General features: G+C 41.3%; 1 protein-coding gene across 1 annotated transcript; it reads right to left on the minus strand.

The window, feature by feature from the left end:
* Window positions 1-12,759: 12,759 nt before the first annotated feature.
* On the minus strand, window positions 12,760-14,025 carry LOC311500246 (forkhead box protein G1-like; the record flags this gene model as incomplete). The annotated part of the gene is made up of 1 exon (XM_084561510.1): window positions 12,760-14,025. The coding sequence occupies exon 1, from the start codon at window positions 14,020-14,022 to the stop codon at window positions 12,760-12,762; it is 1,263 nt and encodes a 420-aa protein (XP_084417636.1). The 5' UTR covers window positions 14,023-14,025.
* Window positions 14,026-14,278: the final 253 nt, after the last annotated feature.

The following is a 14,278-nucleotide window of genomic DNA, read 5'->3' on the forward strand; positions in this document are numbered from 1 at the left end:
GGTCGTCCATCTCTTTGTAGCCCACAGTTGGACGTCCCAGGCTCTGGTTGCCAAGGTAACCATCGTAAAACCATGGCTAGCGTACGGACGGAGCTCTTCTTCTATTTGAAAGGAAAATACTTCATCTGGATTCATCACACGCTCCAAGCTGCCATCGTCATGGTGAATGTGGTGGTAGGAACCAATAGATGCAGTTAGCTAGGGTTAGGGTTAGGGTTAGGGTTAGCCAGTGGTTCCCAACATAGGGGTGGGGCTCCTCCTAAGGGTTATTAGATTAATCTGGGGTCCTGAAATGTTCTGGACCAAATCAGTTACATTTCCGTCCAAATCTATAGTGATTCTCAGGTCATCCCGTTTTTGTAGCTGACAGTTGTTCTCAACTAGTGGGTGGCGACCCAAAAGTCAGTCGCAGACCTGTTTTCAATGGGTCGCAGGCCTTTTTTGTTGACACACCATAATGGCAGGAAAAGTCTGAGTTAAAATGAATAGAGCCAGAGCTGATTTCAGGCCGTCAGAGTTTACTGACACTTTAAACAAATAGAAACTGACCAATTCAAGGCAAAACTCCACAGATTATATATCACAGGTGGGATTTTATCAAGCACTGAAACAGAGTATCCAGATATATATGACTACCTCATTAACTTTCCTTGGTCCTACTCCAGAGTCGCTGAAAGCAAACACTGAAGAATTTATCTGAGGAGGTTCATGACAGTAACACAACTACAACAACAAGTAACTGTTTAATCCTGAATCTCTTTGTCATTGTGAGTCGTTTTAGTGCTGAATGAGCAACAACCCTTTGTGCCAGAATAGTCAGGGACAAGCAAAGGTGAAATCATTTTATAGGATTTCCAAAGACCCCTCAAGATGTCATGTCAGCCTTATGATTAATACTTGAGTGTGACTGAATAGTTTTAATAGGACATTGTTATATATCAGCTGAAGCTTCATATTTTAAGTCTTTTTTAAACTACTTCTCACTAGTTGGACTTTTTTATTTGGTGTTTGTGCATGAAAGTCATTGTTGAGTCTGTTAAAAAAGGCTGAAGTTACTGAAGAGTTTTGGTTTTAATTAAAATGCCGCTAATTGAGCATAAAAGGGAGTAGTTCCCTCTCTGGTCGTTGTGGTTTATCATTACATTTGTTTTTGTGTTTTCATTCTCTGATGTTCTATTCTACTATCTAAGGTCAAACTGATCAATCTGTTCATTCAGTGAATTTGAGAAGTTGAAATTTTTCTTTGATTTGATTCGTGGCTTGTCATTAAGGGCTGATGGTGGGTCCCAAAGCCAGACCAGTTGAGAACCACTGGTCTAGTGGACATTCCAGTCTCTGGTTTCCTTGGTAACCACCATATGAACATACCAAGCTTATGGACGGAGGTAGCACTTCTTATTTGTGAAAAGAAGATACCGTCAGTGATGCTCCAAGCCTGTTGGAGTAGGTGGATGGTGTTTCCTTCAGGTAAATGTAGTTTATATATGCAATTAGCTAGTTTAGACCAGTGGTTTCCAACATAGGGGTGGGGCCCTCCAAAGCGTCATTGAATTTATCTGAGGGGTCTTGAGATGTTCTGGACTGAATCAATGAAACCTCCGTCCACGTCTTAAGTTATTCTCAGGTCGTTCATCTCTTTGCAGTCGACAACTCGTCTCTAGTGGACGTTTCAGACTCTGGTTGCCTAGGTAACCATCATAAAAACAGCCTCCTCAATGCATCCTTGCTAGTCTCTACCAGTGTGGGCGCTCCACCAAAGGTATATGATAAAAAGCTTCTGGTTGTCATTTATTGTCGTTCAGCCTCTAACGTGTTCTTACAGATGACTGTGCGTTGTTAAAGACTGTTGTTTATTGGTCCAGTCATCCGTCTACACTTCATCGTTATCTGACAAAAACTCCTGGTTGTCGTCTTACGTGTCGTCTTGGACTCAGACTCTTGATCAACGTGGATCTTCAGACTGAAGTTCTGACCTGATTAGTGTAAAAAGGTTCTTTGATCAGACACAACGTTTTATTCTTTAGACAAACTGAATGCAGGGATTTAAGTTTGTTTTAACTCTTTCAACTCTGGCTGAACTTTAAAGACCTTTTCAAGCTTCCTGTTCAATTAGAAAGAAGGTCGGGGTGTCGCGACCTCTGACCCCTGGCTTCCTTATTATTGTTCACTTCACATGTTCGTTGTTTTGAAGCTTCTTTTTTGTTCTGCAGCGGTGGTGGCTCGGCCTCTGTCTCTGTCTTTTCATAATGATTCAACGGTTTTACAGAAACAGAAATATCCTAATCATCAATTCTCTTCAAAATACTAAAACAGGGGAGGTCTCTGCAGCAGTGCATGCTGGGAAGTCTGCTAATATGCTGATGATGTTGAAAGTAATAAAGTAAACATGACAGCCATTATTTACCGTCAGTCATCAATGAACCCTGTGAACATGACCAATAGAAGCATAAAAAGAGTTAAACAACTTTTTAAAGAATGGGTTAAAATGTAGGACACTGTCATCGTTACAACAATAAACAAGTTTAAGGAACAATCATCTTTAAAAGAATCGTTTGGTTTGAAACTGAGTGCAATGTTTTCTTGACCTGTCCATCCATCCTGAAGCTTCTGCATCTTTAATTATAAAAATGATTTGATTGCTTGATCAGTTCCTAACAGACCAACAACAAAATGTTGTAGGTTTATTCATTCAGCTCATGTCAAAAGATAGAAAAGCTCATGTTCATGAGTTCTGAAGTGGTCTGAAAATAAAAATATTAACCTGAATTAACTTCACTCATTCGTCTTTACAAACAAATTAATGAGAGAAGATGAGAGAAGATTCCATTGAGGTGTGTAAACAACTGATAGGCTTAAGAAATCCCTTCAAGGATTCACGTATCAAGACAAAACAACATCTAATTAGAGTCAGAGATCTGAAGTGATCCTGGCGTCTGTGTTTGTCAGTTGTTCTGTAATAATGGTGACTCCTATATGTTGTTAGTAAAATAAACTTCACTGGCACCAAATACCTGAAACTGATGTAGCAAAGCCTCCCATAGGACGGCAGGGATTTGACATGGTGTTTATTGATTTCCAAAAAAGGCCGTAATCCTTAAATTGACTACCAGAGACGCTAATGCTCTCTATGACTATAACAGCATGAGGGCTGTGAATGCCTCTCTGTGGCTGTAATCCACCTGCATGAGGGCTGACTGTCTGTCTGTCGGCTTAAATCCTCCTCAGCTCCAGTTACAGCTTCACTCAGTCACACTCTTCAGCTCCACTCAGTTCAACCCTGAGATGCTAAAGTCTTCCTAAAACATTTTGCAATTTGTGTTTCGCCTCCACTGTTTTTTTCCCCCAGAGTCTCTAAAGCTCCTGTGAATAGTTTTTGGGATTTAGAAGAATTAATCTTCAAAATACAGAAATCTACATTTCTAGATTGGACAACTCAACAACATTTTTATTTTCTCATTCTGCTCATATCAATATGTTTTGTATATAATTCCATCTTATAAGTAAAACTGACAGTAGAGTCCAGAGTCTCTATTTGACTTCCTTCCCAAACTTGTGATACAGTAATTATGATAGAGTCAGGCTGTAGGTGTTGGAGGTCGGGGTGGATGGATGGGTCAGGAAACCAGTTAGCCAGCTTTGAAGGAACAACTATTTGACTGCCAGATATTCACTAAAAAACTGCTCCAAAAATATAAAAATACTTTCATTGTTTTCTTCTACGCGGGAGGCAGAGTCAAGTAAAAAATTAGTTTTACTTCCTGAAGCGAGTGAAACAAGATTTTAAAAACCAGACAAGAAAAATAAACCCTGAGGACGAGTCCAGAGTTTAGGAGAGAGTTTCCAATAACAAGGCTAGGCTAGCATGGAAGCTACGCTCAGCTTCCCCTCGGCAACAAAATGATTTGGTTGTAGAATCAGGAGCTTCAGGGTGGATGGACGGGCCGAGGAAACATCCAGTTTCGGTTTTAAACCAAACATTTTTTTGCTTTGTTTTTTAAACATGATTGTTCCTTAACCTCCTTTATTAATGTAGCAACAACAGCGTCCTCCATTTGAACCCAGACTTAAAGAAGCTGTCGGCTGAAAACTCTTAAATAAAGAAGAAATACTGACTAAAAATGTACAAACACCAACCATGTAATGTTTACACCGTTAGCGGACCTAATTTATTCTGTGCAAACGCCTCCACCACATCCTGTAGAGAATGTAGCTAACTAACATTAGCTCGCTAAACAGTGCTAACTTAGTTGACGTTACTGACTAAAATTTTACTTCATGGTCAGAAGGTTGTCCTAGTTGAGAAACTAACGCTGGACATGGACTGAATTTTTTTCTGTACAGGCACTGGAGATTTGCCCACTAGCTTTAGCTTGCTATAGCTAGCCTAGCTAACGTTAGCTGATTACGGTCTCAGGCAGGGTCACTATTTATGCATGCTGCTTTCTTTTCTTCCAAAGTTGAGAATTACATAAAAAGTGAAGCTGGGAAGATGCTCCAACGCTCTACAACCACCAAATGTTCTGCAGTGTAAAGTTTATCTGGAGTCTCTCCGTTGGGAACTGATTCTGACGGACCAATCAGATCACTTATGGAGGCTTTATGTTGATGTGGTGCAGAAATATTACTAATAAGAACTGAGTCTGACTAAGGAAACTGTGGATTCATTTGGACGGTTTGATTTGAATGTCGATGATGAAGACAGATTAGATTTGTGTCTCTGTCTCTCGACTGTCATGTTGAAATAATTTAGTTTCTGAGTGAGAATGAAAAGCTTCTTGTTGTTTGAACCTCGAGGCTGAATATCTGTGTCGTGTCTTTTTCAGAGCTTTAACCACAAAGAGGCCGCTCGTCTGTCCGTCAAACTTCCCACAGAGGTCAAAGGTCAGTCTGCTTGTTTTATTCATCACCTCAGCCTGGTTTCAACTCCGGACAGCTCGGTGTCGGAAGGAGAGAGCGGTCTGTGCTTTAATCCAGAGACACTGAGGATGTTAAATGAAATGTTCTGCTGTTGTTTTTTATTGTTTTAGTCCTCAGATTTTAATTTGCTGGAATTAATGATTGAATCCAACAACTAAAACTAAAATATCTCCCTTCTGTTAAAATACTAGAAACAATTAAACTCGTATTATTAGATATGAGGGAATTAATCAGCATCATAGACAACATAATGAGTTCTTTATATTATTTCTCTTCACTGTGGCCTTTCTTTGATTTATTTCTGTTTTACCTTAAATGCAAAATGAAAGCATGCACGAGATGTTTAAGGTTTTTGCAGACTGGAAATAGATAAAACAGTTTTGTTTTAACATGTTAGTAAAGTTTGGTTTATTCTTCGTCCCGTCCCGTCGTCCCCCCCCCCCCCCCAGAAATATAACAACACCTCGCAGCGATACAGACTCAGATTATTCTTTTCCTCGTCCACGTCTCTCAGAAAACTCTCCCTCCTTCCTCCTCATTACAGCGTCTACTCAGACGTCGTCTCTCTTTTCTCTTGTTCAACATTTATTAACATGAGCCTCAGTTTCAGTCGTCACTGTTTAAAGAAGAATCTCAACACAGCACTAATTACAGAGCCATAGAAGCATAACTTTACCTTTAGTGAGCTTCAGTACGTCACGGTATTTTGTAAATATGTTGTAAATTTAGAAATTGTCCTGCTGTAAAGTTTAATAGTTCTCTCGTCCATAGAGAGGTTGATAAATAAACCTGAACCTGAACCTGAACCAATGAGTCAAATAAATATCAGCTTTGTTCATTTCCCTTCTCACGTATATATCTATAAATATATTTCCTTATAATTTCCTAAATACATGAACATATAAAATGATTAGATAGATGCAAATATTTAATCACATCATTAGTTAATACTATTAATCTGTTTTTAATGTTTAAAATGTAGCTTGGAGGGATGTTTTTCACTTCATTATTATTATTATTATTTAAATTATTTCAAAGAATAACTTCAGAAAAACAACAACATCTGACCCACCCACCACCACCACCACCACCACCACCACCACCCCCACCACCACCCATCCCCCCCAAAAAAACACAAAACAAACAACAACAAACATACAGACATCACTGCCAGTAAAATAATGATTGTCCAAAGAAAGAACAGTTCCTAGGACACAGTCCCTGAGTTGACATTAGCAGATTGAGGTCAAGCGAGGCCCAACACACGTGATTTTTAAGCAGCAAGGAGGAGATTATTTGTTGTAAATGACAGTTTACGTCACAAGTTTCTCATAGAAGTGTAACGTTAATATGTGTTTAGATAAAGATGTAAAATAATGGAGCTAACTGCTGTGCGTCATCAGGTGACCGAGCTTTTAATCCTCCAGAAACCTGTAGCTGCTGAAGCAGCCGTCAGAGCCGTCCAGTCGTGTCGTGTTTTCGTTTAGTTTTTTTTTAAGCTTCCAGACGTTCGTCGTGTTAAAGGAAGTGTAGCGCGGTCCTTCTTCCACATCCTGACAGAGTGTAAAACTACGTTTCCTGTCTGGGGGGACAGTGACGGTGACGGTGACCATCCAAACGCTCCATCACTTATCACTTACCCTCCCTCACCTCCCTCACCTCCCTCACCTCCCTCCCATCTCCTCAGGGTCTCCTGTCTCTCTGGTCCAGTCTACGTTCATGTTTCCTGGTGCAACATAATTTGGGTCAAAACGGACGGGTCATACGAGGGTGTAGCACGTTTTATTACAATATTAAAACATAATCTTAATCCTAATGTTTTTACAGATTTTCACCACGTCACTGCATTTCTCAACCCTGCACTGTAAAAACTTAGTAAGTTGAATTAACATAATTAATTAGAGCTGAGTTGTTTAGTTTAAGTTCTACTCAATTACTACTACTTGAACATGTAGTACAACTATTACATTAGTTTACCTTCATTTCATTTAGTGTCCACAGCGTTATACTCCCTCAGTTATTCAGGTTAATTTTATTAAATCAGATAAACATTTGATTCTACACAATCCTCTAAAAACAGACACTGACAACGTTTCAATATTTAAATGTTGAGAAAAAAGAAGTTCTTCATCCAAAAACTTACTTTTCTCTTAATAAACAGTGACTTGGTCCAAACTTTCAATCCCAAACTTTAATTTTTTAAATGTAGATAAGAAGTTGATAAAAACTAAATTTATTTGATTTCGTACTACGTTAAAGTTTACAGTGTGGCTCATTTTTCTCGTCTTGATTAATGAAACTAATAGTTAGCGTTAGCCGTAGCTAGGTGTACCAAGCTAACAAACTGTACGTGTTACTGGTTTGGTTGTGACATCACTAAACACCCTCCCCCATCATTTAAGCCCCGCCCCCTCCAGGCTGCCCCCTCTGCCAAAACAAGTGAGTGCACCGAAGCTCGGAGCTGACCTAAATTCTCCCAGAGAGACTTCCTCTTAAAGCTGTAGAGACACGGACTAGGAGATGGACAAGCAAAGACAGTGATGGACTGAGAGAGACAAGAGACAGGAGGACATATGGACAGACGGAGACAGTGACTGAGATGGACAAGCAAAGACATACTGAGACTGGAAGACAGACAAAGACTGAGACTCAAAACTCAAACAAAGACATAAAGTCAAGACAGACTGAGACACAGACAGAGGACAGAGACACAGAGATGGACAAGCAAAGACACAGACAATGGAGGAGAGAGACAGATAGATCAATAGACCAGTAAAGAAAGAGGAAGACAGAGACAGATGGACAAACAGAGTCAGAAACTGAGACATTGCTGAAGACAGACTGAGACACAAACAGATGACGGAGACACAGGCTAGGAGGTGGATAATCAAAGACACTGACTGACTTGTAGAGACAAGAAGACAAATGGACAGTCAGAGAAAGACAGACAAGACGGTGAGTGAGAGAGACAAGCAAAGAGAAACTGGGACTGAAAGACAAAGACTGAGACTCAAAACTCAAACAGAGACAAAATGAGACAGACGAGCAAAGACGCAGACTGACTCATAGAGACGAGAGACGGGACAGACAAGCAAAGACAAAGAAGAAGACGGACAGATAGATCAATAGTAAAGACAAGACAGAGACAGATGGACAGGAAGAGACTCAAACAGAGACAGGAAGTTGTCCACCAAGACTCTGAGACACTCAGACTGAGGACGAGACAAAGACAAAAGACAGACAGGGCAAGGACAAACTGAGATAGAGACAGACATTAAACATTTGTCTCTTGTCCTTTATGTCCTCCTTTGTCTCTCGTAGCATTTGGGAAGTCAGCTAATACGCTGATGATGCTACTTTTACCTTTTACATCTGTATCAACTGGATAGTCCTCCAACCAATCAGAGCCATCAACACGTTAAGCCCCGCCCACACGATCTGATTGGTCCAGTAGATCTTTGCAGGAGCAGAATCAGTTAAAAACGGAGAGACTTGAGATAAACTTTACATTCATCTCACGGTGACGTTAGTTATGCTAGCACTGTTAGCGCTGTTTAACGAGCGACAGTTAGCTAGATTCTCTACAGGATGCGGAGGTTACATTCAGTCGGCTAATGACCCAAAGTTAACATCATGTTTTCAGTGTTTGTTTGTATTTTAGTCAGTTATTACATAAACAGCTGAAGAACGACCCTGTGGATACGAGCAGAAATAGCATTAAAAGGCTAAAACAACTTATTTTGTTTAAAATGGCGGACGCTGTCGTTGCTACGACAATAAACAAGTTTAAAGAAGAATCATGTTTAAAAACAAATACGTTTGGTGTAAAACAGACACTGAGTGCGATGTTTTCTTGACCCGTCCATCCACCCTGAAGCTCCTGATTCTACACACACATCATTTTGTTGCCGAGGCTAAGCTGAGCGTAGCTTCCAGGCTAGCCTAGCCTTGTTATTGGAAACTCTGGACTCAGGGTTTGTTTTCTTGTCCTTTTAAATCTTGTTCCGGTCGCTTCAGGAAGTAAAACTCACCTTTTACTTGACTCTGTGTCCTGAACTGAACTTTGATCTCGACCCAAAGATACTGAATAATGTTCAGGTTTTAGTTTTAGAAGAAATAAAATGAGAGTATTCTCCTCTGGACCAGTTAGGACCACATCACCTTCCTCATCGTTTCATCTGTCAGAATCAAACTGAATTTAAGACAAAACTTAGATTAACAGACCACCCATAATGCACCTCTCTCTCTCTCTCTCTGGTGGTGTAAAGGCAGATTTATCTAAACTAAACTCAGACGCTGTCTTTAAATATCAGACTCATCAATGACTGATGTGGAAATAATTAACATCAAACTCAGGATTAATACGAAATCTTTAAAACAAACTCACTAGAAGAATATGACAGAAAACTGGATGAGCTCAGAAGTTCATTTACATCTTTTCCTCTTATTTTAGTTTTTATTTCTATGAACATAGATGGATCCGCTCTGCTCAGTCCAAACAGAAACAACAGCAACAGGACGACACAACCTGCAGAAATAAAACTCCAACTCATCCGGTCATTAAAACTGCCAGCCTTAAAAAACTTTAAAAAATCAAAGCTGTTAGCCGCTGCTGCAGGAGGAAGAAGAGGAGGAGGAGGAAGAGGAGGCCTAAAAAACCCTCTCTGTAGATCCTGTTATCGCTTCACGCCACTAAACTGCAGCTGAAAGTAAAAATACCGAACACAGAAACTCTACGTCTGCTGTGAGAGAGAGGAGAAATAACCTTTAACGAGAGAAGACTTCCAGACACCAACGTCCTCATCATCATTAAAATATAAAAACTGTTCATTAAATCCAGACTTTATGCAGGAAATATTAAATAATAATTAATTAACAACTAAATAAAATCCCCTTTAACTGTCCTATGTGATAAAAGTCCCTCATAATAAAATAACGCAGCAAGAAATTTAAAAAGATGAGAAATAATAATAAAACACAATAAAACTGCTCGAAAAATAAAAATGAGTCAAAAACAAAAGAAAAACACAAAATAATAAACTTAAAACAGTCACAGAATAAAAACATGAAACTAATCAATAAAAAATAAAAAAATTAGATTTAGGAGTTAAATATTTGATGCTTTATGTTAAATGATGCACGAGTTAAAAACAAACACATTTAAAAATACTCTTATGACACGATGGCTTCGGGTTATTTCATTTTTCCTTTTTAATCAAGTTTAGTTTCTCTGAAAAACAAAATAAAATAAAACAGACAAGAACAGACGGCAACAGAACAGACGGTACACACTTCATACGAGTGAACACTAACTACAAAAGTGCAAAATAAAAAATGAAAACAGACAAATCTCCAGAAAACAATTATTATTATTATTATTTTATACAAACCCAAAGTGGAAGAAAAGTGACACAGAAGAAATAAAAACCAGATCCTGGATCAGTCGTCGCTGTTTGTGCTAAAGTTAAAGAGTTTGATGAGGAACCCGCCAAATGTGTTTGTGCTTTTATTTTACCCAAAAGGATTTTTATTTTATCAACTGGGCCTCAGGAGGATTTATTTCATTAGTTCACACAAATGTGTCTGTCTCACACTGTAAAAAAAAATAAAAAATTAAATCAAAAAATTTAAATTAAATAACGGTCAAAAAATACAACGGACAAATTTTTTTATAAAATTTTAATTTAAATAAGTTCAAATTAAATCCAACCAGCAGCTCATCCTCAGTCAGTACCTGATATTTATTTACTTATGAGCATTTTAATGTTTAACAGTGCAGAATCTAAATTTATTTCGTTTAAACCAAAAAAAAAATAAAATGTCTCATTTCATTTTAGAAATTTTATATGCTTGTTTTTTTATTTTGGATCAGGTGGAACAGATAGATTGATGCTCATCTTTTTGAATTTTGTGCCATAACATCTATTTTTTTTGTTTTTACTTTTTTTGCTGCAGGGCTTTTCATATACGCTTAAATAAAATATCAACTTAGTGCTGATTAAAGTGATTTATTTTATGTCTTTAAATCAGCCAGACTCTCTGACTGGCCAGTTTGTGTCATGTGGTCAAAAAAATTGTCATAAAATATTCATGGTTAAATTAATAATTTCTTTAAACCAGTTCCAAACATGTCTGGTGAAAAGACATCTCAGTGTTTTAGTTTTTGTTTTTTTAAATTAAATTAAACATTACAAAAGTTTAATTTGTCTTCAGATAATTAAAAGAATCTCTTCGTGAAAATCTGCTGAGTGTTGAAATAAATAAAATGTGCATGAATAAAAAATTTTATCTTAAACGCCAAGTTGTCTTTTCACCGAGCTGTCCTTAAACGCGTCACATAACACACTGTAACTGTCCCTCCCTGCTCAGATCAGCTGATCAATATTTACTTTGACGATTTTTACTCCAACAAAAAAATTAAAACATTTAAAAAAAAATAAAAAAAAAATAGATATTTATAAAGTTAAAAGAAAAATAAGACGAGTTGCATATTTTCATGTCTCCAGTTTCTGTTGATTGTCGCGTGCAGAGTTGAAGGTTTGGAGCTGAGCTTTTGGCGCAAAAATAAAAATAAAAAAGTGAAGAAAGTTCCGGGAAAGTAGATCTACGGTGTCCAGGCTGATAGTGGAGTCTCTATGAAAAAGTTTTGGAGATACAAGTTTTCCAACTCCACATCGGGCTGTGTGTAGGTGTGTGTTTGTGTGTGTGTGGGTTTGTGTGTGTGTGTGTGTGATGGAGGCCTGGTTCTTTGTTTCCCTCCAAATTTAAAGACAAAATAAAAACTCCTCGGCCTCCACCGGTTCCTTCCAAACGTTTACCGGGAAACGGGAGCAGGTGGGGCGGCTGAGAGGAGCTGGATGGATGGAGGCCGCAGGACGCTGCTTTTACGCAGGGCCCTGGACGCACATGCGCAGCAGCCTTTACGCTCAAACAGGCCTCCACACACACACACACACACACACACACACACACTTGAAAATGAAGGGAAGGGAGAATAAAAGCAGTTCCTAATGAACAGAAATAAAAACATAGAATCTTCCAGCAGCGTCGTGTTGCATAATTTAACAGGAAGAGTTTCTGTCCCAAAAACATTTAGATCCGTTTGATTTAAAAGATTCTTCTTATTATTTTACCATCATTTGTTTTATGTGCTCGTTTTTGGAAGGAAACTCTTCTCATGGAGCAGGTCTCTGTCTCGTCCTGTTTAGTTTTTTAGTTTTTTTATTATTTTCGGGGTCAAACCTGAGTAGAGATATGATCGTAGGCTTCTATTTCCTCTTAAAAACCCCTGACTGGCTTTAAGGCTTCATTTATTTCCTTTAATCCTCATTACCCCCCCCCCCCCCCCCCTCAAAGAAATAAAAAATAAAATAAAAAGTTCTGATTGTCTTTTTTTTTATCTCCTTGATTGTCTCAGTACCATAAAGAAGAATTAACCCTGTAGCTCGGACCCCCCCCCCCCCCCCCCAATACTGATGAGCAGCCTGTACACTGACAAATAAACTTTAAATACATTGTACAATAAATACAAAACATAAATAAAAGACTCAAAGAAAGTTTGAAAATCTTTGTACAAGATATAAATAGCTTGAAATATACTTCTAGTGTTACCTTTGGCAAGTCTAGTTTACAGTTGTTCAACCCGCGGGTAACCAGTCTGTCCCTTTATCAAATAATCCAGATCCAGAGTCGCTCCGGACAGAGAACGGACAAAAAGTTTCACTTCATCCGTTCTTCCTCTGTTTGATATCTACCGCCCGTAACGCGGCGTCTGCTGTGCGCCCTCGTCCCGGTGCCATCCGTGGAGAGGTGGAGGTGAGGGGGGTAGAGGGGGGGAGGGGGTCAGTTTAGGAACGCGTTCGGAGTCACCCTCTTTTGATGGGACAGCACGCCGGGGAAGCCCGCGGACACGCCCGGGGAGAAGGCCGGTAGGGAGCTGTTTCTGAGGGAGTCTGAGAGCAGGGACTGCGGGGAGCTGCTGGTCGCCAGGCCGCCGAACCCCGGTGCGCTCTGCTGGAGATGCGGAGGAGGAGGTGGAGGTGGAGGCGGCGGCCCTCCTCCCGGCGGCCCCGGTGCTGCGCCAGCGTGTTGGGTCCCTGAGACAAAATAGCCCGCAGTCTGTCCGGACAGCAGCCCGACCGGCGACGAGCTCATCCCGTAACTGTTCGTCAAACCCAGCGCCCCGGCCGCCGAGCCGCCGAGGATGGAGCGCCCCAGGTCCCCGTTACTCAGCTGCTCCACGGCGGGCAGCAGCGACCCGTAGCCGGCAGCCTGGTTCAGAAAGCCCGGGGAGGATCCGTTGTAGTGCGGGTGATGGTGGTGGTGGTGGTGCAGGGAGAGGAACGGGGAGATCTGCCAGTACAGCGGGTTGTTGGCGCGCTCGTTAATCCCCAAACCCAGAGGAGCGAAGCGCAGCCCGCGCTTCATGGCCAGCTTGCCCCGGGAGGTGGCGGAGCGCCTGCGGAGCTTCCCCGTGGTCCCACCGATGAAGACGTCGTCGCTGCTCGGGTCCAGCATCCAGTAGTTGCCCTTGCCCGGGTCGTCGTAGTGCCTGGGCACCTTGACGAAGCACTTATTGAGGCTGAGGTTGTGCCGGATGGAGTTCTGCCAGCCCTGCTTGTGCTCCCGGTAGTACGGGAAGTTCTTCATGATGAACTCGTAGATGCCGTTGAGCGTGAGCCGCTTCTCGGGGCTCTGCCGGATGGCCATCATGATCAGGGCGTTGTAGCTGAACGGAGGTTTGTCATATTTCCCGTTTTTCCCACTGTTGCTGTTCCCGTTAGTGTTCTGCTCCGGTGTCGCCTTGGCGCCGTCTCCTCCTCCGTCCTCCTCCTCCTCTTCCCCCTGCTCCTCTTTGCCCGGTTTCTCCGGGTCCAGCACGGTGGACGAGTCCACCTCCGGCGGATCCAGCGACCTCTCAGAGTCGGAGCCCGGAGAGGGTGAGAGGTTTCCGGGGATCCCGACGATCGCGGCGGCGGCGGCGGCGGCGGCGGCTGCAGCAGCGGCGACGGAGTCCTGTCGGTCGCACTTGGAGGGCAGCAGGAGGCTCTTGATGCTGAAGGAGGAGGACCGGTGGACGGTCGGTGGGTCTTTTACATCCTCCATGCCCGGTGGCGGCTCTCCCGAGGAACGAGGAATAAATAATAATTAAAAAAAAAAGACAGAAGAAGAACTCCAAGCTCGTCCACCTCCGTTACCCGGGCTGGAAACGAAAGAGAGACAGAGGAGAGAGAAAGGAGGGTCAGGATGAGAGATGCATGGATGGAGGAGTGGAGAGAGAGAAAAGAGACCAACAGAGAGAGAGAGAGAGAGAGAGAGAGAGCGCAGCTTGGATGTGGAGAAATTAGTAATTAAGGAGGTT

The sequence above is a fragment of the Chelon labrosus genome, assembly GCF_963514085.1.
Source record: "Chelon labrosus genome assembly, chromosome: 15".
NCBI classification, from domain to species: domain Eukaryota; kingdom Metazoa; phylum Chordata; class Actinopteri; order Mugiliformes; family Mugilidae; genus Chelon; species Chelon labrosus.